The 21,725-nt window shown below is 43.7% G+C and overlaps 1 protein-coding gene across 1 annotated transcript in view; it reads left to right on the top strand.

The window, feature by feature from the left end:
- The first annotated feature begins 7,527 nt into the window (after positions 1–7,527).
- Positions 7,528–21,725, top strand: part of BMP2K (BMP2 inducible kinase) — a 50,305-nt gene continuing 36,107 nt past the window's right edge. The window contains exon 1 of the mRNA XM_082282512.1: positions 7,528–7,926. Coding sequence (XP_082138638.1) covers positions 7,779–7,926 — 148 coding nt within the window. The 5' untranslated portion in view covers positions 7,528–7,778. The remainder of the gene's footprint in view (positions 7,927–21,725) is intronic.

Genomic DNA, 21,725 nt, shown 5'->3' with positions numbered 1-21,725 from the left:
TTGCAAACTGAGAAAAAAACCAGGAAAAAATGCAGAAAGGATCTTTTTAAAACTGATTACACAATTTTATAGGCATTGGAAAGCCAGTGCATGCTCTGAGAAAAAATGTATGTCTTGAAGGCTTGTCAGATTGTTTCAATCATCTTTCAACTTCCCAGCCAACTTAAAAAGTCAACCTGGAAAACATTTTACACTCTTGCTGGGTTTAGCTCACAGTCCCTTTTTCCAAATATATCCTGTCACAAATCTTGATTTATGGCCCTATGCACGTCCTTCTGCCACCCAAGTAGTTTTTTCTTTTACTGTTAAATCTAGTTTTCATGTGTTTTGTAAGCTAAGCTATACTACTTTATTGACTTTGCAACAAACTTGAAATGATGTCCTCACTAAAGTCCACATTATAGCAGCTTGAAGGCCCACTCCAATCAAGCACAGATGAACAGGAGAGTAAAAGAAAGCAGCCAGCACATTGCGGGCTGGAACCATTGATTCCAAAGTTCTTAACATCTCTGTTACAGGTCACATCAAGTTCCACTGAGTCAGTTTCCTTGTCACGAATGCATATGTATAAATACTGAGTTCAGATGAATCTGCTCAGCTCCACTATGTGTACCTACAATTGAACTTCAACCTCTGAATACTTATCTATTTAGCCTTTAAAAAGAATCAATAAAACATTGAAAAATTTAGAGCTTCCACCACCTTTTTGCTAGGGATACTGCATTTAATGAGTTTTCGTCTATTGATTCCTTACACTCTAATTACAGGAAAGGTTTTCTCACCACCTAGTTTAAATTTTCTCTCCTGCAGATTAAGACAAATTATTCCTGTCTTCCTAGTAGTAAATATAGAGAAACAACAACCAGCTTCTCGTACATAAACAGCCCTTACATCAAAGGAAATTAACAGACATCCAACATAGTTCTTCCCCTAAGAATCATCTCTCTTATCCGGGACAGAAAATTATTCCCATCTCATGCCCAAGACTCACCTATGCCATTTAATATGCACTTGGGCAGCAGAGCATGGAATGACAGTCACCAGGGTATGCAATAGCCTTGCCTCCATTGTTTGCATTGTGGAACAATGGACGGCTATTGCAGGAAAGGCTACTGCAAAATCATGAACAATTATTACAGTACTTCTGTATCCACTTAGATCTGGCAGAAATTTGCAGCAATTCTCTTTTCTCCATCTTTCCCACCAATTCTGTTGTGCCATGTAACTTCCAACGACACTAGACAAAATTCTTCCCTTTCCTTAGGCTGGATGCAAATGCCATTGTCTGAACAACTCGCAGAAGTCTTAATGATTTCTTTAACCAAACAAAAATTAAGAGTTCATACCTCCATAGTACTTCAAATGTACTCTCAGCTGACAACTTGTGAATGGAAATAACCTGTCTGCAAAATTAAACAATTTATAAGCAATTTATAACTGTATTTATAAGTGGGCTTTTAAAGGTAGGAGTCAGCCAGCAATGACATCTGTAGTCAGTGTGGTTTAATGAGCAGCAGCACACGAAGTGTTCACCTGTGACCCAAAACACATTCTTTCTTTCCAGGCTCTTGGTTCCAGAGAGCTTTTTCCCCTCTCTGGAAGCTTGTAAGACTATATCAAGAACCATGTATTTTTAGGATATGGACTAATGACCAGGGATATTACTGCAGTTCTCTAGGACTCACAAAATACATGGAGGGGGGAAAAAGGCCATTGCTCGTTTTATAAAACAATTCTCCACAGTAAAATCCACTTCTGCAAATAGGGTAAAATAAAAAGATTAGAAATAAAATTATTCTTGAACCTCAGTGCCTGTGGCTCTTCCAAGACTTCACTGCTACAAGTAATTTTGGGATGCATCAATGCCTCTGGGGGTTTTCGGTGACACTTGTATACTTTTTATGAAGTAATGGATTTAGTTCTCAAAAGTACTTAAACAAAGGATGCTACAGTCTAATCTGTATGCTGCTGGAATTAGGATACTATTCAGGCTGATCACTTGTGCCTGACCTTCACCTTTTGTCCTTTTTATCTCAAAAGCAGCTGTAGAAGCAGCAAACGGTATTAGTGTTGGAACTTGGGCATTTTAGTTTTCTTGTAACAAAGTTTAGCTTTCAGGGAGGAAACACTCTGCCACCAGCCAGATCTCTGTGTGCTGTCAGCAGGCCCTTCATAAAGCAAGACTTACTCATTAAGTAAGTTGGGATGGCAGCCTTCCTTAAAAAGGCTGCACAGAGCACACTGCATATCGATAAAATAAACTCCTCAGACATTTTTAGGACTGCAAAAGTAAGGAGTTGCAGCAAGGCAGAGATCAGACCTTGCTTCTAAGAAAGAATGAAAGCAACTAGACTGCTGGTGAGCTGGGAATGACCAGGAACCTGGACAATGGAAGGCAGGGAAGAGCTCAACTGCAAGAGACCAAATACAGGGATCTCAGAATGCTCTTACAGAGAGAGCAGGAACATGTTACCCTACCAAATGAAGTCAGAGACCTGGTCATCAGCACAAACACAGGAGACCGTTCTGTTCCAGAAAGGAAACAGACTATTATTAATGTAAAGCAATTTACCAGGTCAGATGCAAACAATTCTGAGCCCGTAACAAGCTCTTTCCAATTACTTTCCCTTGGATTTCTACCAAGCACATGTGCCTTTATGTTTTCCTCACGTTGCCTTGCTGTGTTGAACTGGCCAAGGGTTGTCATCTCAACAACGAATTTATATTTTGTTTGGTCCCAACGCTGGCTGCAGTACAAATGACCGAATCTCATGTTGCACTAAAAGACTCTTGACCTCAGGATCAATGAGAGCTGCGCTGGGTGTCACCAAAGCTGATGTCAGCTATTTGCACCTTGAATTTTCACTAGTTGGCTCCTCAGTTTGTTTCCATTTTGAAGTTGGAAATCAGCAACGTAGATGCTTTCCACGGCTCCATTTGTTTCTTTCCTGATGAGAAGAGATGATAGAAACTGAAAAGGATGAAAATTTGGCTGTGTTCACAAGGTCACCACAGAGCCTCCAGGGCTGCTCAGACCTTCCGAACCGGAGCAGCCTTCACAGGATGCACTTGCTTTCTGGCTGATTTGTGCCACCCCTCTGCTCCAAGTGATTCCAGTTTTTTACTTTGTTTTTTATTCCCCCCACGTCAACATATTTTCCATGCCAAGATGTTTCACAACATACCAAACTCTTTCTGCAATTTTGTATATATAATTAAGCACAGCAAAAGCGCCTTTCATTACTACTCCTGCCTTTGAGACGTGGAGCTGGGATATGACTTCATCCTAGAAAAAATGCAAACCCGAACCCAAACCAGTTGTCTCCTGGGGTTTTCTTAGCTTTTAGCTCATCATAAACATTTTGTGTGGTTTCAGTAACCATGCCTAAACCAGACCGCATCAGGGTCAGCAGTCCAAAACTAAGACACAGGATTTACTGAGATAGAAAGATTGTCCATCCACTTAAATGTGTAAAATGATGTTTCTCACGGCTGTCAGGGGACCAGAAGCAAAACAGGCAACAATGGAGTGATAAGAGGGGAAAATGAAGTACAAGAGCTTATTGGGCAAACCCACTCTCTGACAGTGCTTTGTTCACACTGACTGAATTATTACAAAATAGAAAATAACCCACATACTCAGTTAAGACAAAAAAATCAATTTAGTGCAGTAATTGCTGAACACTTGAGAGCCTCTATTACCAATTTCTTTCAAAGTTCTAACACAAAAAGTACATATTTCTATAAAGTTAGAATTTTTTTGTTTCTAACACTCAGTTTGAGTAACTGGAATGAAAACAGTTTATTCAGAAGCAGCAAGAGACACTTCCAAAACAACACCCACATAAAGGAAGTTTTCTACTTCTCTTTTGCCTTAATACATACTTTCTGTAAGGGACTTTAAACATTTTTGCAGGAAGTTGCTTTATCCTCATGGGATTGATTTAAAACCAATTTATGTATTGTACAGAGGAAAGAGTTATGAGTAGGGAGAGATGTGAGGGAAGACATGCTTGATGAATGGTAATCAAGATGCCGGCATTTGAACTATTCAGCAGTTTAAAGACGATTAAACCATCACGTTTCACACTCCAAGTGCACATGAAATATCTGGTGTTTCATGTCCAAGCAGTGTTCTCAGCTAGAGCTTTCCTCCATAACTCTTTAAAGGTTTTACAGCGGTGTAGCTAAACACTGCACTGATTTTATAGATGAGAACGTTCTTCATACATGGAGGCGAGTCAGTCTACTCAAAGCTCTCTTACTCTGCTCCCAGGGGCAGGACACCTGTCTGAGTTCTGAGGTGAGGCAGGTGCCCAAGGCTGCCTGTGGGCCAGGAGTCAGGCGGAACCCAGATTTCCAGTGCTCAGAAATAAAGTCATGGATAAACTCTCTGACACCAGCAGTGGCTCTCACAGTCTGGACATGGAAAACAACACAGTTACTGCTGTATTAAAAACCCCTCTAGACATGCTCTTGTGACACTAGCTGGGACAGAACCTTCAAGATGTGTGCTATGTGCTGAACAGAGCCAGGAAGTGGATCATTTATATGCCATATAGATATGCTATTACACAACGATTTGAGAAGCAGGAACATATCCGCATTTTAGATCCCAAGCAATAAAAGGAAGGAAGAAGCAAAACGTTCCAATACTGTGATGGAGACATACACAGCAGGTGACTGAGACTTTGTTTTCATGCAGTGAAAGTTCAGTGTTGGCTCCACTATCATATTGTTGGGGGTTTTTTTGGTTTGGTTTTTTTTTTTTTTTTTTTTTTTTTTTTTTTTAATGAAAGCTGAGTATCTCCTATGATTTCATGATTCATCAAATTGAAGGTTTAAGAAAAAAAATATTACATAGGCCATCATCCCCACCCCGAATGATCACTGATATTCTGGCCTCGGTGCAGCCTCTGCATTATGATTCCCCATTTTCTCTACCTTTGTAGCTGATCTCTCCTCACTTCAGGATTTGTATTTCTGATTTTCTTTTCTTTGTCACTAGATTTTTCTTCAGACCATCTACTGTTTTACATCAATCAGAAAATAACTGCTTGTGAGTACTTTCAAGGTATTAAAATGTTTTGTTTTTTAAGTAGTGAAAACACCTTTCTGATCTGTTTGTCACACTGCCAAGCATGTGTTGCATTAAATAGGTGAGGTTTGCTGCACACTTTGCAGCTGCAAGAGACCAAAGCATCCCTGCTCTACCTGAACCAAAGGAAAGCAAGGTTTACTTTGGGTTTCACACCTTCAGTGAAAGACAGCTCACAACTCTTCCTTTCTGGAAATTAATATAGCTTCCAGAAATGTCAAAATGTTGTTCTGCCCAGGGCAGGATTTAAATCAAAGAGAGGGGGCTTATTCACATACTTAAAATTAGCACTCAGTTACCTGCTTGGAGGGTCAGGCCTGTGTTTTTAAGTGAGTTGTCAAAATCCTCTCTATTATCGAACTTCCTTGACCTACACTTAAATAAAAGGGACTCCTTAACATGAAGACATGCTGGCATCTCACAAGAAAATGCTATTTGGTGCTGAGACTGAGGTGAAATGTGCTGTGGAACACTGTAAGGGAGCGGTGGCATGGCTCCTGGAGATGCCTGACAGGAGACCACCCAGCCCTGCAGACACTACATGCTCACAAGTGCAGCTCAGTGTGCACCACGGACACACGTATTTTCCAGCTATGCCCAGCAGCTGACCTCTGTGTTCTCCAGGATGCCAAGACAGAGATTAGCAGTGTTAATCCCAGTGTAACAAGAGGGCTTATTTTGTCCGGCCTATAAATAACTCCAGCGATAATTCAACCTCTTACTTTAAAAAGAACAAGAACACGTGGGTGGGGATGGGGACCCCAAAGCCAAAAACACCTTACCAGGTAACCTAAAAGCCAGTCATACTCTCGAAGTCACAGTGGCTTTTAGCAAACACATTATTTTTACTGAGGACCAGCAAAATCATAGCAGTCAGTGGCACTAAACATACATGCTCTTAACCTAGCTGCATTTTTTCTCAAAGATATCACTAAATATCTAAGAGGCATAGACATATCTCACTGTAGGAATGCCCTCATTAACACAACGCTGCTGCTCGTGTCATCCCTCTCACAGAACTCTGTTCCTTTCATCTGCACTGAAAATACCTTTCTCCCCAAGGAAAACTGCAAATTAATCTCTGTATGCTGTTGAAAAACTGATGTGCTGTTACTGAAAGGATAGCAGTGACTTCAGAAAGAGGACTGCTCATGCAAACAGCTTATCAGTGCTTTGCATATGTGACAGGTTGTCCCTTCAATACAGAAACATTATCATTTTCTCACCGACTAAGAGTGCGGCAATATGACTAAGTTGAAACTAATTTAGTTACTGAAACATCATCCCAAAGATTTGCACTTTGGACCTCTCCAAAGTTTTTACTGAACCAATGGGTGTAAGTGATATCCATCCAAAACCTACGTGTTCAGTGGGAAAGGCTGTGTTGTTAAACTACCACTGTCAATGCCAAAAATCCAGCTTTGTTCATTCCGATGAGTGACTGATAGAAGCTGATAGAACTTACCAGTTTTGGTCTTATTGTACGTTTTCATTTGGTAAGGAGAAAAAACAACACACAAGTACCACATTTTTATTTGCATAGGGGGACTCCCAAGGTGTGAAACCAGCCTGTGTTCGCAAATTCCCTGGTTTGTTTTGTCAATGTCTATAGGGAAACTGTACCTGGTCAGTACACTTCAACAGTGGGGAAATGTACATTTTAAATTTCTTTGCTGATGGTTTCCTGTCCAGATCCATCCTTTTACCCCTTCTTTTCAGTCGGTTACCTTCAAACCTTGGCATAAAGTGTATGTGGAGACACACCACTGAAATTCATACTTGTCATCAACGCTTTTCACACATACTTTCCAGAAAAATAGATTTTTAGGTTAGGTTTGTGAGGGACCTCTGGAGATCATCCAGTCCAACCCCCCTGCCAAGGCAGGGTCACCTCGAGCAGGTGACACAGGAAGCATCCAGGTGAGTTTGGAATGCCTCGAGAGAAGGAGACTCCACCATCACCCTGGGGTTTCCTTTCTGGAAGCACTCCACAGACCCAAGAGGCTCAATAGCCCTCGGCGCGCAGAGCCATCTTTACCACCGCGATCATTACCACACCGTCTCCACACCGCATTGCTCTCCGCAGACTCCTTTCCGAGGGCCCCTCTCGCTCCGGGCTAGGTCGGTGAAGCACGATCGGCGCCGTGAGGGCGGCGATAAGCCAGGCTGGGGGGGGCCGGGCTGCGGTGTGTGTGTCCCGCCGGGCGCCTCCCCCTCAGCGCCTCCCGCCATTTCCCCTCAGGGCGCGCGCGGCGCCCCAAGCGCGGGAAACCACGGGGGGGGGCCCCGTGAGGGAGGGACGGGGGGGCGGTCTCGCGCCGCGCCTCGCTCCCGCGGCACGTGCCGGGCCGGCCGCACTTCCGGCCGGGCGGGAGCCTCTGCGAAGGGCGGGGCCGCGCTTGCGCCGTGAGGCCGCGCGCCGGCGGGGCGGCTGCTCCCGGCACAGCGCGCGGCGTCCCCTCAGCCGCCCCGGCCGCCGGGGGCTGCGGCTGCTCCGTCCTCCTCCTCCTCCTCCTCCTCCTCCTCCTTCTCCTTCTCCTTCTTCCTCCTCCTCCCCCCCTTCAGGAGTCGGCAGCGGGCGACGAGAAGCGGTTGCTGCGGCCGGCATGTGAAGCGGGGCACTCCCTCGCCGCCGCTTGCCTCCGGTTCCTCCCCGGTTCTTCCTGGGGCTCCGCTCGCCATGAAGAAGTTTTCTCGCATGCCCAAGTCCGAGGGGAGCGGCGGCGGCGGCGGGACGGCGTGCGGTGGCTCCGGGAGCGGCGTGGCCCTGGGCAGGGCGCTGGCGGTGGGGCGGTACCAGGTGACCCCCGAGGAGCCGCTGGCCGAAGGTAAGAACGGGCCGGGGGCGGCGGGGACGGGCCGGAGCTGGGCCCTCCCGGCCCCGCGGAGCCGCTCACCCGCGGGGAGCTGGTTGCGAGGTTTTGGGCTGTGCTGCTTCGGCCGCTGCCCGGGCCAGTGGCTCGTTAGGGCGCTCGGAGTTCCCCGCCTCGCTGCCCTGGGTAAATGAAGTGCGATGAGGTGTCACCGGCGCCTCTGTCAGCCTTGTGTCAGGCTTTTGCCAGCTGCTCCGGAAGAAAAAAAACCCCAACAAAATAAAAATCATGGTCTGCCTTGGGGTAAGGCAGCAGATTGGTGTCACGGTCACGAGTGGAGGTGCAGTGCTGGCAGCTTGTGCTGTAGAGCGTCCCCCCTCGCTGCAGGATCCTCGACTTGTGCTTCTTGTGGTGAACTTGCACTTTGTGTCGTCGGACTTCCACTGGGACTGAAGGAAGAATTGTGTGAATTTTTGTAGCTGTAGGATTGGCTGGACTTTCTTAGTTGTACTGCTTCACTAGGTGCTGGCATGGGACACCATCAAAACAGCCATTTTTGAGTTTTGCTTTGTGTGTGAAACAGTGTGGTGTTCATCTCCCAGAGCTGGTAACTGATGTGATGTGTAAAGTGTTATTCACTTCCCAGGTCACTGAGCTTAGTGCTAGTCCTCTATATGTCATAGTTACTGAATATTTGCAATACACTGGTTTGGACGTTGTGGGTAAAATAATTCGTCTCCGTCACTTTTGTCTGTCACTTACGCTTAGACTATGTGTAAATATATTTATGCATAAATATATTAGTAAACTTTCACTAATTATGTGCGTTCCTTGGGGGACATTTAAGATGTGGTTTTAACAAGTGCATGCAGATAATATTGCTAATTGGAATTGGAACATACAAGTGGCACTTGCATTTTCCTTTCTGTCTAGAAACGATTTTCATAGAAAAGTGGATTTGGTGCTCAGTATTTAGAATGCAGTATTTTGTATTTGGGGTGTGAAGACGGTGTCAGGGATTAGTGAACTGCATACCTGTTTGCCTAAAGTCTGAATGGTTCTTGCTGAGAACTACTTCCAAGTCATTATGGTCTGACAGAAGGTCGTTCCTTGGCAGGGCTGGTGGTAGGCTAGAGACTTAAAAGAAAAAAAAAAAGACAATAGGATCTTGGACAAACTGGGGAGGTAACACAGAAAACGTATGTAGGGGGAAGGAGAGAAATTGTGTAGTGCTTTTTTCGACCTAACACATCATTAAAAGTTTTCTATTAATGTCCTGTGTTAAGAGTCACTAGAGATGATGTTTTTTTTTCCTTTTTGTAGCTGGCAGAAACAAATTGATAGCCCTTAAGGGTTTGGGGGCAGGGGAAGTCCACATTTTAACATGTGACTGTTGTGTGAATTAGCTTCCTACTTTTGAGTCTGAAAGAAGTTTTCTACCACTGTTTTTCTTCAGCTTTTGTGTGGTCTCTTAAATATGGATGCTTAGGACGAGAACTGATAAGGGTTGGGGCAGTTCAAATCTGCTGCATCTTGAGAAAAGTCTCCAAACCACCACTAGAGCGGGTCAGCAGGGAGGACCCAAAGGGGCCTGAAGGATAAGAAAATAACAGGTGGCACAACTGCAGGGTTGGGGAAGTAGGGACGTGAGGGAGGACGGGCCAGTCTCTCACAGTTCCTCTGCCTGTCGGGGAGCAGCTGGGCTGTAACAGGGTGTGTGCATGGAGCAGGTGTGTGCCCCGTGCTGCCGGGGGGAGCGGCACTGTGGCTGAGTGCCCAAGTGGCACTTGGGTGCTCCTAACTGACACAAAGGTTTGCGGATCAAGAGATAGATTTTTATCCAGGAATAACTTGTTGACAATCGATCCCTTGCCTCAGTAACAATTAATAGTAATAATTGTGTGTTACTGCTGTTATCTTAGTCATATCGCTAGCTGTAATTAATGCTGAACACTTTACAAATTCCCTGCTTAATAATCTTCCTCTTGCAAGGGGAGAGGAGAAAACTTTTTTTCCTATCCTCTTTGCACAAGGATTGGAAATTTCTTTCCAATTTTACTGAGGGTCTTAAACTTGTCAGGTGGTTCCTATTACTCAGTGCTGATGAAATAGCATTTAAGATGCTGATATCCAAGTTAGTGCTTATGTTATGAAGCATTAATGATACGTTAAGTTAATGAATCTAATGAACCTAACAAATCTATTTAAGAGGAGATATCCAGTGTTCTGTTAGCAGTGCTGGGGTATATTGTATTTTTATTAGCTATTAGAATGAATAGCATTATATGTCTGTTTTATGTAAGCAGTTTAACCCCCACTCTCTTTCCAGATTTTGCTCTGAGTAGTCTTAGGAAGGCAGCTCCTGGCTTTTTAGAGGATTGAGGCTCCTGGTAACTAGAGGAGAGGCGGCAGTGATGTCAAAAAGGTTGTAATGACCTTCCTGGGCTGCAGTGATGGACTTTTGGGTAGGTTTCCCATGTTGATACAGGTGTTGGCCTCAAGATACTTTTCTGTTGTCAGTGACAAAATGGTTTTATTGCAGTGTTCTAAAGGCACAAGTGTGGAGCAGTATAATCCAGTTGTTTTAAATGAAGTATAATGCCATCTAAAGGAAATGCATCCTTTTGACTAAAGAAGGTATAGAGTTGAAGAGCTGTAGTTACTAGGCTGTTAGATGGTTTATTTTGTTCTAAATATGGCTATTCTGTGGTGTCTTCTTTGCCTTAACCTAGTGGTCAGTATGCTGTTGGATGGAGTTACATGTTTTTACTTTTTATTTCTCAGAGATGGGGGAAAAAGTAGTTAATTTGGTTTAAGGTTTGATGTAGAAAATTAATTCCTGTCTATTTTGAGGGCAAGGTAGAAATATGTGGAATAAATGACTGATACAGAGTAAAAGCCTTGTTTTTCTGTCTTTTTGTTGAACCAGAGTATTTGCAATGCAGCTGAAGTTTGGAAAGTGAGATCTAATAAGAATATGGGGAGTTCTCTGTTGAAACTTACAGGTGGTGCATGGGCAACTCCATATTGAAAAAGACTTTACAGTTCAGAAATTGCAGCAAACTGGAAGTGGCTAGGTATGAAACATCCTTTGAAATTGATCTCAAATATCAATACAAAACAGTTTATGTTATGAAGTGTGAAAAGGAAAGTGAAAATTAGCAAGTTCCCAAAAGATTTTTGTCTTACATGGGGAGGAGATTAAAAAAAGTTGTGGCTTGACACATTGATATACTTAGTTGTTTGCCTTGACTTAGACTTCAGTAAGTCCTTTTTGCTTAAGAACTGCAGTAAAAGTGATTTTTCTGCATACTCTAAAGGTAGGCATTGGGAGATGGTAATTTGTCTTACTGTTTCGATTGCTTGGCAGGGCTTGAGATGTTTAAACTGAGTAAATAAACAAAGACTTTACCAGGTTCTAAGTTGTCTTTGTACCATGAGCAGACCAGAGAGGTTATGGTAGGTGTTGTAATTGAGCATATGGGTATGTTTTTAACAAGTGCAGATGAAGCAAGAAAGAGACAATTACAGCTGTTAAAAAAAAAAAAAAGGCCAGTGGACTCTGCAGCTTCCTTCTCAAACTTGACTGGCTTGGTTTGGAAGCTGATTTGTGGACAGGGAAAGACGGTCATCATCTGCTTTTTGTTTACATTCAGAATTGGTTAATGGAGTTGTGGGGCATATGATGTTGCATCTTACAAAAATAAAACAGTGCTGCATAGGGTTCCCCCCACAGCAGTTCACCCTCTTGCCAGCCAGTGCATTGCTGAGGAGCGTGGAGGTGAGATGCCAGGCACTTAGAAGGAGAATTGGGTAGTTCTGTGTGCCCCTTGCTCCCAGAGGTGTCCAAAGGGGATGTAAAGTAGCTCTTCAGCTCTGGACAGGAAAGAGTGAACATGACACATGGCTGCTCTTGTGCTGTGACTTTGCTTTGCCCTGGTATATGTGGAAAGAAGTTGTGTGATAGTGGGTACACTGGTTTATTTTTTTTTGTCCAGGCTGATAAAGCAGCAAGTCCGGAGCTGTGTGGTGTTGAGCCTCTGCTGCTGTAGCTTAGGAGGCTGTTGCTCTTCTGAGTGACCTTGTGTCTAGGACTAGAGAGGCAGGGAAAAAGCCACTCAAGTGGTGTAAAGTTCATTAGTTAGGTGCTTCATTAAGTACTTATAAGTTCATTAGTTAATATTTGTATAATAGACTTTGTTTAGTAAATGTGGTGGTTAAAGCATAGTTTTCTCAGCAGCCTCTCAGTAGGGAGAAAAAGTGAAAAAATGGACATGACATGTTCTCTTTTATCATTCATCTTACAGTGCAACCTCCTGGAGTCATCTGGCGAAACAGTTGTAAAGCCCCAGCCCACTTGGCAGGTTTAGGGGAACGTAGTTTGATTCCTTCTGGGTGGTGTGCAGAGAGACAACCAAATTCTCAGGAGGTTCAATAACAAACTGGTCATTAACCCACAGTCAGTCAGTGGCTTTCTCCCTGTTCAGCCTCTCTGGGGGTCAGCTTGACTTTCTCCCGGAGAAAAACTTTCAACAGGTCTGGGGTACCACCGGCCGTGGGTCAGTCACTGTCATTTTGGGTAAGGACATGGGTCAGTCACCGCCATTTTGGGTAAGAGAGGGGGTCAGTCATTGCCATTTTGGTGTGGATCAGAGGCCGACAGAGCCTCAAGGGGATGGGAGGGAGCAGTGGCCACCCCACCTATGCAGAGCTCACCGTGTTACCCCACACACTTCCCACCTGGTTGTTTTGAGCCAGTCAACCATTCCTGCAGTCTCTTACGCCAGTGAAGGAATGAGCTTCTTGTGAGCTCTACTGTGCTACTTTGATTGTGTGCAGTCTTTGCAAGTTCTTGGTAACTCTTAGGATTTGGTTTGCCTCTTATATTCATACTGTTTTAGTCAAGGCCTAAGAAAAATGTCACCTTAATGGAGAGGAATCAGGTCCTGTTTTGTGAGCTCTTGTGCTGTGTGTTGTAGATAGTTATGCTGTTTATTTAAGGTCTTTCAAATCTCTCCTGAAATTAGGGTAGTCTTGAAAGTTCTGTTGTGTTTTTTGTTTATTCTGCCTTATGTCTCAGCAATAGCAGTTCAGTTTGTAATCCAAATAAACAAACTTTGTGTTGTGCATAAGGTTCTCTTTGCTTTTGTTAACACCTGCCTCAATTAACCTCTCATACTCAATTTTTGGTTCCTAGAGCAAGGTATTGTGAGGATTTGCAGCTCCAGTAGCTGCTATAAATTCAGAAGCAGGCTGCTCTACAGCCGACACTGCTTCATCTCCTGTCAAGGTGCTGCTTGTTTGTTGTGCTTTGTTCTGGAGAGGTAAATAGAGAAGGATACGTTGTAATGGATCTGTGAACTTTAGTACTTCCAAGTGTTTCCACGAGGTGTGGCCCCAGTTTTTAACTCTGGGAGAGCTTATTTCTGTGGCAGATGTTATTGATACACCTAGTGCAGGGTTACTTCTGTTGTGACTGTGGTGTGCTAGTCTTCTCCTATGAGGCAAGCTGACATGTACAGTACCGGTCTTCATTAAATTGGTTATTATATGTGACTTCCTGCTCTGCAGAAGCTGCTATTTTATTTTCAGTTGTAACCTAGTTCAGTTGTTCAGGTGGATTATGAGCTGGAAGGCTGTCTGGAAAGCTAACTTGTGGAATTTGAGTTGGGTTTAGTCATGTCGATTTTTTTCCAGAGTGTAACATTTCTGAATCTGTTTGCACATGACTATGAAGGTCAAGCCTGTTATTCTGTCTCAAACAGTTTTGCTTTGTTAATATCAGAGTAGCAGATACAGCTTGTTCCAGTTCAAGATATAAGGAAGAAAAAGCAGAGTGAGTACTTGAAGCTGACTTTTTTTTTGGCTCAAAGTATAATACCATACATGTGAAGCTCTTGTGCACTCCCCAAAATAGTCACGGCTGCCTTACATCAAGTATATCTGCAGACTGGCAGGTGCTGAGATCCCAGTCCAGCTTTTGGCTTCTGGCTGGTGAAAGATGGGGAGCCTGTGCTGTCGTGCATGAGGATTTTCTTGGGACTTCTCAAGCCTGAGGAAGGTAGCTCACAGCATGAAAAAAGAGCGTTGTTTGGCCAGTGCAGGATGTAGCCGTGTTCTGTGTAATGAGCAGGTGAACCAAAGGCAGTTTGGGGATTTGTATGTGATCCTTGTCTTACACCAATATGCAGGTAAGGGTCTATTTTCATACAAGGTAGCGCACAGCATCAAAGCTCTAACTCAGTTCAGTTAGTGACACATCTGGTGTGCTGACCACTGTGGTGGTACTTGGGCAGAACAGTTGCTCTTGCTGTGCTCTCCAGAGCTCTCGTGTGCCTCTGGGACATGGGTGGAGAAACGAACAGGTTGGGAAACATCTGTAAGCTGACAAAGGCATCTATTGTACAGCTAGGGCCAAGTCCAGCTCTTAGGACACGTGGTCTAATGCTCTTTGATTATCCAGTTATTAGTCCTTGCATGCTCTGTGGACACACCTTCCTGCATTGTGTGTACATGGATGGGTCATGTTACACTTCTGTTAACTGCACACAGTTATGTTCTTTCGCAAGGATGTTATCCCTTTAATTTTTGTGTGGCCAGAAGTAGTTAAATGAAGAGGAAGTACTTGGGAACCTAGTAATTCTGAGCTAAGTTTTCAGGCTAGTGGCCAAGAGTCAGATGGTTACAGGAGAAGGAACTTGATTTGTAGCAGTATCGTGTTAATATCACACACAAACTTAGGCCATCTTTCCTTTGCCAAATTTGGAAGAAAGACAGATGTGCCAATGCATGTGCCATCTACTTGCCTTTTTCCTTGCAGATGCATTTTGGTAAAGTGTGCTGATGTTGCAGTAGTCGTCAGGGGAGGGTATATGTACAGGTGTGCTGCAGGAGGAAGCTCCTGGGCACCCTCACAGGGTAAGGCAGCATGGAAAAATGGAGATTATGTTAGCTGTGTCTGAGAAGGACATTGCGTAGCTTTAAAAGAAGCTGTGCAGGATCTTAATGGTTTTTTTTTTTTGGTGTGTTTTACTGGTTTAACTGAAAATTTTTTTTTTCTTTTTTTATCAAATATCAGTGTTTTGCATGTCAGCATGGAAAAGAAAAATTCTTGTCTAAAAGCAGTAGAATTCATTTTCAGACACATGTTAACTAGGAACCGGTAACTGTGGGAAGAGGATACCTATTTCTCTGTTGTTAGTGTAGTAGTAGAGCTGTCAGTCAGTAACCCGTATGTTACCCACAGGGAAGGGTTCCTGTGGCTCTGTGCCTAGAGACCTGAGGTTAACACCTCAGGGACGGGGATGGGGCTCAGCATCTAGCGTGCAGCGCAGTCACAGGCCCGCTTGGCTTTTGCAGCAGGGAAGAATGAGCATGTTGTATTGCATAAGCATGTTAACTGGGTGAGCTCAGCTGCCCTTCCAGCTGTGGATGTTGGTTGGCTCTGTAAATGGGCACACGTGCTCTTTGATGGGTGTCTCACTTGCAGCTGAGTAGATCTCGCCTCTGGTTCAGAGGGAAGGTGTTGGAGGTGCTCATTTAGGTTGTGCTGCTTGTCTCTGGCATTGCTTGGGTTTGCAGTGTTTTGTTTGTCTTCATTCTCCTAATTCCTTAACCTTGTGCTATATTTTACTTGCTGTAGCTATTTTTTGCCTCTGTAATATTCTGGCTAAGCAGACTGCCACAGTTGAAGGAGTTGGTGTTTGTAAGCAGAGCTGTGTTAACTGACGCTATGAATGCTCTGTGCCTGCCAAAGGGCAGAGTGTGAGAGTTGGGTGACAGCTTGGGGACTAACCCAGAACACAGGCAGGGTCAATCACTTGGCTGATTGTAACTCGATTGCTTCAGATGCTGTCCTTTTCCTAAGAAACTGTTAGACTCGCAGGCATCTATTGTGAAATGGAAGGTTTTCCTCATTTGTGTCTATAAGCTTAATTTAAAAGCTGTCAATATCGTGGATGAACAGTTGCTTGCTGATGTGTTTGGGATATTTGCCTATTAGGGGTACCTGGAGCTGGCAGTCTGAGAGTAGTTTGCAGGTCCCAGCGGTGCCGAGCAGCAGTGCACCAGTGCAGGTCAGGTCATCTCTGGTCTGTTGTCGCGCTGCAGCAGAGTCGGCTTGTCCTGTGTTTTCTCCTCCAGCCGATGGAGACACGCGATGAGCACGAAACCCCTGCTCTGCTCCAAGGAGAGGGTCTGTGTTTCTCTGCATCACTGTCTAGCTGCTGACAAGAAAGGAGCATGAATTCCTCTGTTCCTGCTTTCCTGGTTGTCTTGGGAGTGGATTTCAGTCTCTTTGAGTGTTTGTTTCCTGGTTAAGAAGGTAGGAATGTTTCCCTTCCTCTCCACATTCACATGTTCTTTGCTCTTGCTTGTCTAGGTTGGTTACTTTTTTCTAGTTCCAGTGGGATGTCTTGGATATGGGTGGGTTCATCTGTGAAACTGGGTCTCTGAACAGTGGCAGGGTGGAGGAAAACAGAAAAGTGAAGGTTGCCAACTGGAAAAAAACCACAAACAAAAAACTTTGATCCTATGGCACTGTGTTAATGAAATAGGGGTTACTTCTTTTGGTTTGATAGCAGAAAACATGCTGCTTTGTCCTTGAGCAGCAGGAACCCAACTGTTAAAGCACTCTTGTCGAGAGAAACTGAAGATTGGCAGACTTGGAGTGTTCTCCCTGTAAAAGCAGGAGAGTCTTCCCTTAGCGTTGCTGGTCATTAGGTCTGCTTTGCTTCTGAGGCTAGTGGTGAAAGTACTGAAGAAATGATTATAGAGACTCAAGTGAGAGTGAGCACCTCTGAGCAGTCTTTATGTTGCTCTTCAAGAGATGTCAAAGCTGGTATTGCTGTGAAGAGCATCGCATTGCTCTTGGGAGTCAGTACTCCACAGATGGAGAAACAAAGATGAAGGGATTTGCCCCGAGTCATACGAGTCTGCACAAGAGATACAGGTAGAGTATGGAACATCCTGGTTCTGTGATGGGTTCTTCCTCATCCCTTCTGTAACATGCTGTGCCTTAATTGGCACACACAAAACTAAGATAGGAATTCTGATGTTACGGGGCTTGAGGAAATTTTATTCAGTCATGTATTTGCTGGGCTTCCTTCCAAACTTGCACATTATTTTAATGGATGAATTTGTTCCTGTGGTGCCTAGAAGCTTCAATAAGCAAGTCTCTACCAATTAGGTACCGAAACACAGGGATGGTCCAGTTCCTGTTTTATTTCAGTTCTGTTGAACTGACTAATTTTTTAGAAGTTGTTACTCAGGCTGTAATTTTTATCTGTGTGTCTTGTCTTTCAGTAGCAGTTGTAATGAGTAATTGTTGCAGCGTTTTGCCTCTTATGAAACAAAAAAGTAGCTTTGGAAGTCAGTGATTAATATGACATTTTCTTATGTGCTTTTGAAATTCTTGAAGGTTGAAAAACTGAATGTGCTTTTATTTATAGAAATGGTTGCTAAACAATTTTTTTCTTGTTCTGGATAATTAACTTGCATATAACTACAAAAGTGGTGCAGAGCAAATAGATCATTAGAGAATGTGAGGCACTAAATTATACTCTTCTGACATGTATGCGTAAGAACCTGACCTGAATACAACGTGCGTTCATGAGACTAGAGTAGGCAGAGTGAATGAAATTTAGTGTGTCAGTGTTAGACATGGGATCAGTTCTGGTTTGTGCATGATGTGCAGGAAAATGAATCGTTTGGAAAAAAGCAAATGAAATAATTGCATCCTTTGAGCCTTGCTGTGTCTCCGTGGAGTTCAGTAGCACAGTCTGCATCTATAGAGTTGAGACCTTCAACTTGAGGTGAGTTTAGATGGATTATCACTTGGCTTTCACTTCATGAGAACTTGTGGAAGCAGCAGGAGGGGTATTTGATCCCAGAAGGAGCTATCCAAAGGCTTCTTAGGCAGTCTGAAGATAGAAAAGAAAGCTTATATGATTTTGGCAACTCAAAAGGAAGCAGTGTGCTGCATCTAATTTGGTTTAGTCTCGTAGTCTTCAAGTTCCTTCAGCCTTGGTGTGACTTTGCAGTATTATCCTCTCATCTTTGTGCATTCTTGAAAGACTTGATTTCTCCATTAAACATTTTATGCCTTTCTTATGACTTGCTGTTTTGTTAAACTGGCATCAAATTGTGTAGCTGCGTTTTTAAGAGGAGGCTTTTGCTTGAGGACATCTGTGAGTTTAGATGGTAGCTGGATCCTAACACTTTAATTTTCTGAGACTTGCCCAAACCCACCAGTTTCCAGAGCAGTCCATTTAATAAACAACTGCCTTGTTCTGAGTTCGCACTGTTAACTGGCTCCTTCTTGAAACACAGGAGGTGTATGAGAGGTATTAAATCATTTTGATAATCTTGACTCTGATATTTCAAATCCTATTGCCATTGCAGCATAGCTTATTTAAAATTATCAAGCTGCTTAGACTGCTTTGAAATTTCAGTGTATCTTTTTAAATTGTTGAATGTTACACGGTGAAGTTTGGACTCCCAAGCACAGAAGTGCTACAAAGTCTTAAGAGATGCTTTGTATTCAAAGGTATTCAGCATGTACCAGATAGAGGTTCAAGAACTGCCTGTCCCCATGTGGGTGCCAAGGAAGTATTATGGCCTAAAATGGTTTATAATTCTGTTGGTGTAAGCAGGTTGGATCTCAGATACTGTGCTCTTATTGGTCCCTTGTTCTTATGCCAGGTAAGTCTGTATCTCAGGATACTGCTTTGGTATGCCAGAGTTTAAACATATACCAGTATTTGCAGACAGCTAAAGAATATGAGGTAAGATAATGAAAATCCTTCTTAATTATTCGTATTGAGTATTTTAGCACTAATTCCAGCCAGTCAGTCTAGTTCTGATGGTGCTCCTGGATGAAATGGTCAGTGACCTACGCTCAGATGTGAAGGTGAGTGAGACTGTAGGCTCTTCCTGGCAGCTGAGATGGGCTTCATCTTACTAATTTATATGTGTAAGATGCCTTAGAAAAGGAGGAAACCAGAGAATCTTCCTGTGACATCTGCCTCAGTCTGAAGTGCCGCTGGTGTTACAAATGGCCTGGTTTGTGTCTGCACAGCCTGGTGGCTCTTGTCTTTGTGTGGCAGCCAGAGGTGGCACTGGTCCAGGATGCCGTGAACCAGCCGCTGGGCTGGAGCTGGGCGCTGTGTCTGGGGCCTTGTTCCTGTGCCACGGCAGCTTGGGGGCATTGAGTGCACGGTTAGTCATGGGGGAGATTGGAGAGCTCTGCTTTGCATTCCTCGCCTTTCACATTGAAATCACAATTAAAGCAGCGATTTCAAGGAAAATGAAAGACCAACTAGAGAGCAAGTACGAGTTTGATCAAGAAAAGGTGTTTGCTTTCTTAACTGGTTGGTAACTGTATGGTATGACAATTGAGATCAGTTCCAGGAAAGTCATGGTGGTTCCATATTGGCTATATAATATCTACCTACTGATTTAACAATTTTGTAACTATATTTGTTTGTTTTTTTTTTTAATTATACCTGAGCTAAAATCAAGCTTTATTAAAAAAACCATAGCAAATGACATATAAAATTCATCTATAAAACAAAATTAATTCATGCTCCTAACCTCACCATTGTAGAATGGCAAACTCTGTGTTTGTTGAGCCTATATGCACAGATCATGTCGTTGTTGTGGTTTTCCAACTCACTCTGTTTTCAGGTCAGAACAAACTACAGCTAGAGCTGGGTTCAGTGAACAAAGACACGAGGTGGGGAAGACATAAAAGATAAAACTGCTGTTCAAAGTTTTTAGGTTTTGGGATTTTTTTTGGTAAACGATGCTAGTGGATGCTTATTGTATGTGTCTTATCAATGTCTTGGATAAGTTCAAAAGCTTTCTCGTGAAAAGCACATATGAGTAAGTAGAGGTTAACATTATTTTTCACAGTCAATAAATTGAACTGTTGGTGATGTGCTGGTCATTTTCTGTCGTCCTTTCCTTATAGACAGGAAGGAAGTATTACTTGACTTAAATACAAGCTTCTGTTAAATATAGTTGTAGAGGTAAATGCATTAGATTTTTTTTTTCTAGTGAACAGCAGGAGGTGGTGATGATGTAATACATGAAAGTAGTACAGTGGTTGTGACTAAGTCTCAAGCAGCTTCATTAAAGATTGAAATACAGAGAGGTTTTTGGTCTTTTTCCAGCCACAGTATGAGAAGGCATAGGCTTTACCCTAAGAAATACAATGTTTTGTCTTGGGTGCATGAGACGTATTCGTTGCAGGGTGTATCAAATGACTGGGTTTTTTGGTTTTGTTTGTTTGTTTTTTTAAAGCATGCATTAAATCAGCTATTTAGTCAATCTGTTTTCAACTTCCTTGAACTTAGACTACTGCAGGAATTGCAAGCATGTTAGGAAATTTATCTGCATTAGGAAATTGGTGCCTTTTGTTTCTCTAGAAGCCAAGTAGCCAAGGCTGTCATGCAGAAGATGCCATGGAAGCGGTAGTCATGGCTAGCAAGACACCTGGACATGGAGAAGCAGGTGGGGTGATGATGGACTGTACTGAAGGACATGGAGCTCTGCTCTTTTTGCTTTTCGCTAGGCCAAATCTTAAGCATCTCAAGTTTGGCCCCTGGGCATGTCTGGTGCATGGGTGTTCTTCAATACAGAAACTTTTCACAAAAGTCTATAGCAGACCTTAATTCAGCTTTCCCAGCTCACTCAGTAACTCAGTTGTCTGGGATGCCCCAAGGCAGTCTCTGGTGCTTCTGTCAGAGCTTTTTTGTGAGGTTGGCCTGCAGCTGATGCTGGCAGAACTGGAATCTGAGCGTACCTGCCTGTGGCAGGGTAACAGTGCCATTAGCAGAGGTGTGCGTGGCAGACCTGCCTGCTGTGGCTGCATGGTGATGTCCTGCTGGGATGTGATTCACAGCTGCTGTTTTCCCAGCGCTGCCGTAGGAGCGGATGCCGATTTGAGGAAAACAGTGCTACTTGTCTAAACTAGCCCTGATAGGCAGCTTGTTACATGGTGGGAATTTGTGTGGGCAGTGGGAAAGGGAGCAGTGGTATGTCCCTTGGAATGCATTGTCTGCATGCTTAAAATAAAGTGGAGAAATACTGAACTCTGAAATGTGTGTGTAGAAATTGAGTATTTTAGAAGTGGGGAGCTATTTTTGTTCTTGGTGTGGGGAATGCTGAGCTCTTGAGCTTGGGAGCAACATCTGTCAAATGTTCTTCCGGATGGAGCTGTATCTCAGAGCCTTGTGTTCATGACTGAGGCTCGTGGGGTAAGCTTTACTAAAAATATCCATGTACATGTGCGCAAAAGCATAGGTGTAAGTGTGCAGAAAGGTGGATGTGCATATATGATCGGTGTTAGTTAATGCTGCCTTTATTCAGCAGGAAGGCCGCTTTCCATTGCTTTCCAGGCAGTGGGCACACCCACAGGTGTTACAGCTTGGCTTGGCAGGTTGTGTATGGCGCCTTCCCAGGCTCTGGAATGCTCACGGCTGGCAGTGACTGGGGCACTGAGGTGGTGGTGTTGGAGCAAGCAGAGTGTGGAAGTGTTCTGTGACGGTGAGCACTGGATGCTCCTCAGCCCACATTCTGGAAGCTGGCATGTGGCATGAGGTACCCACCAGCTGCTGCAGGAGTTTGTGTTGCACTGCTGGAAAACAGACCTTTAGTAGTAGGGCATCCCCTCATTGTCACATGCAGAGGTGCTTCAAGAATAGGAAAGCAGAACTGTGGCTTCCTTCTCCAGTGGAATGTGTGACAAAACCTAAAGATTTCATCGAAAGTTTTTCATAAGGCTTGAAAAAGACATTGCAAGTTTCTATTAA

This window comes from Coloeus monedula (genome assembly GCF_965178545.1).
Source record: "Coloeus monedula genome assembly, chromosome: 5".
Classification (NCBI taxonomy): Eukaryota; Metazoa; Chordata; class Aves; order Passeriformes; family Corvidae; genus Coloeus; species Coloeus monedula.
The sequence above is the reverse complement of the archived record's forward strand: the minus strand, read 5'-3'. Positions and strand labels throughout refer to the sequence as shown.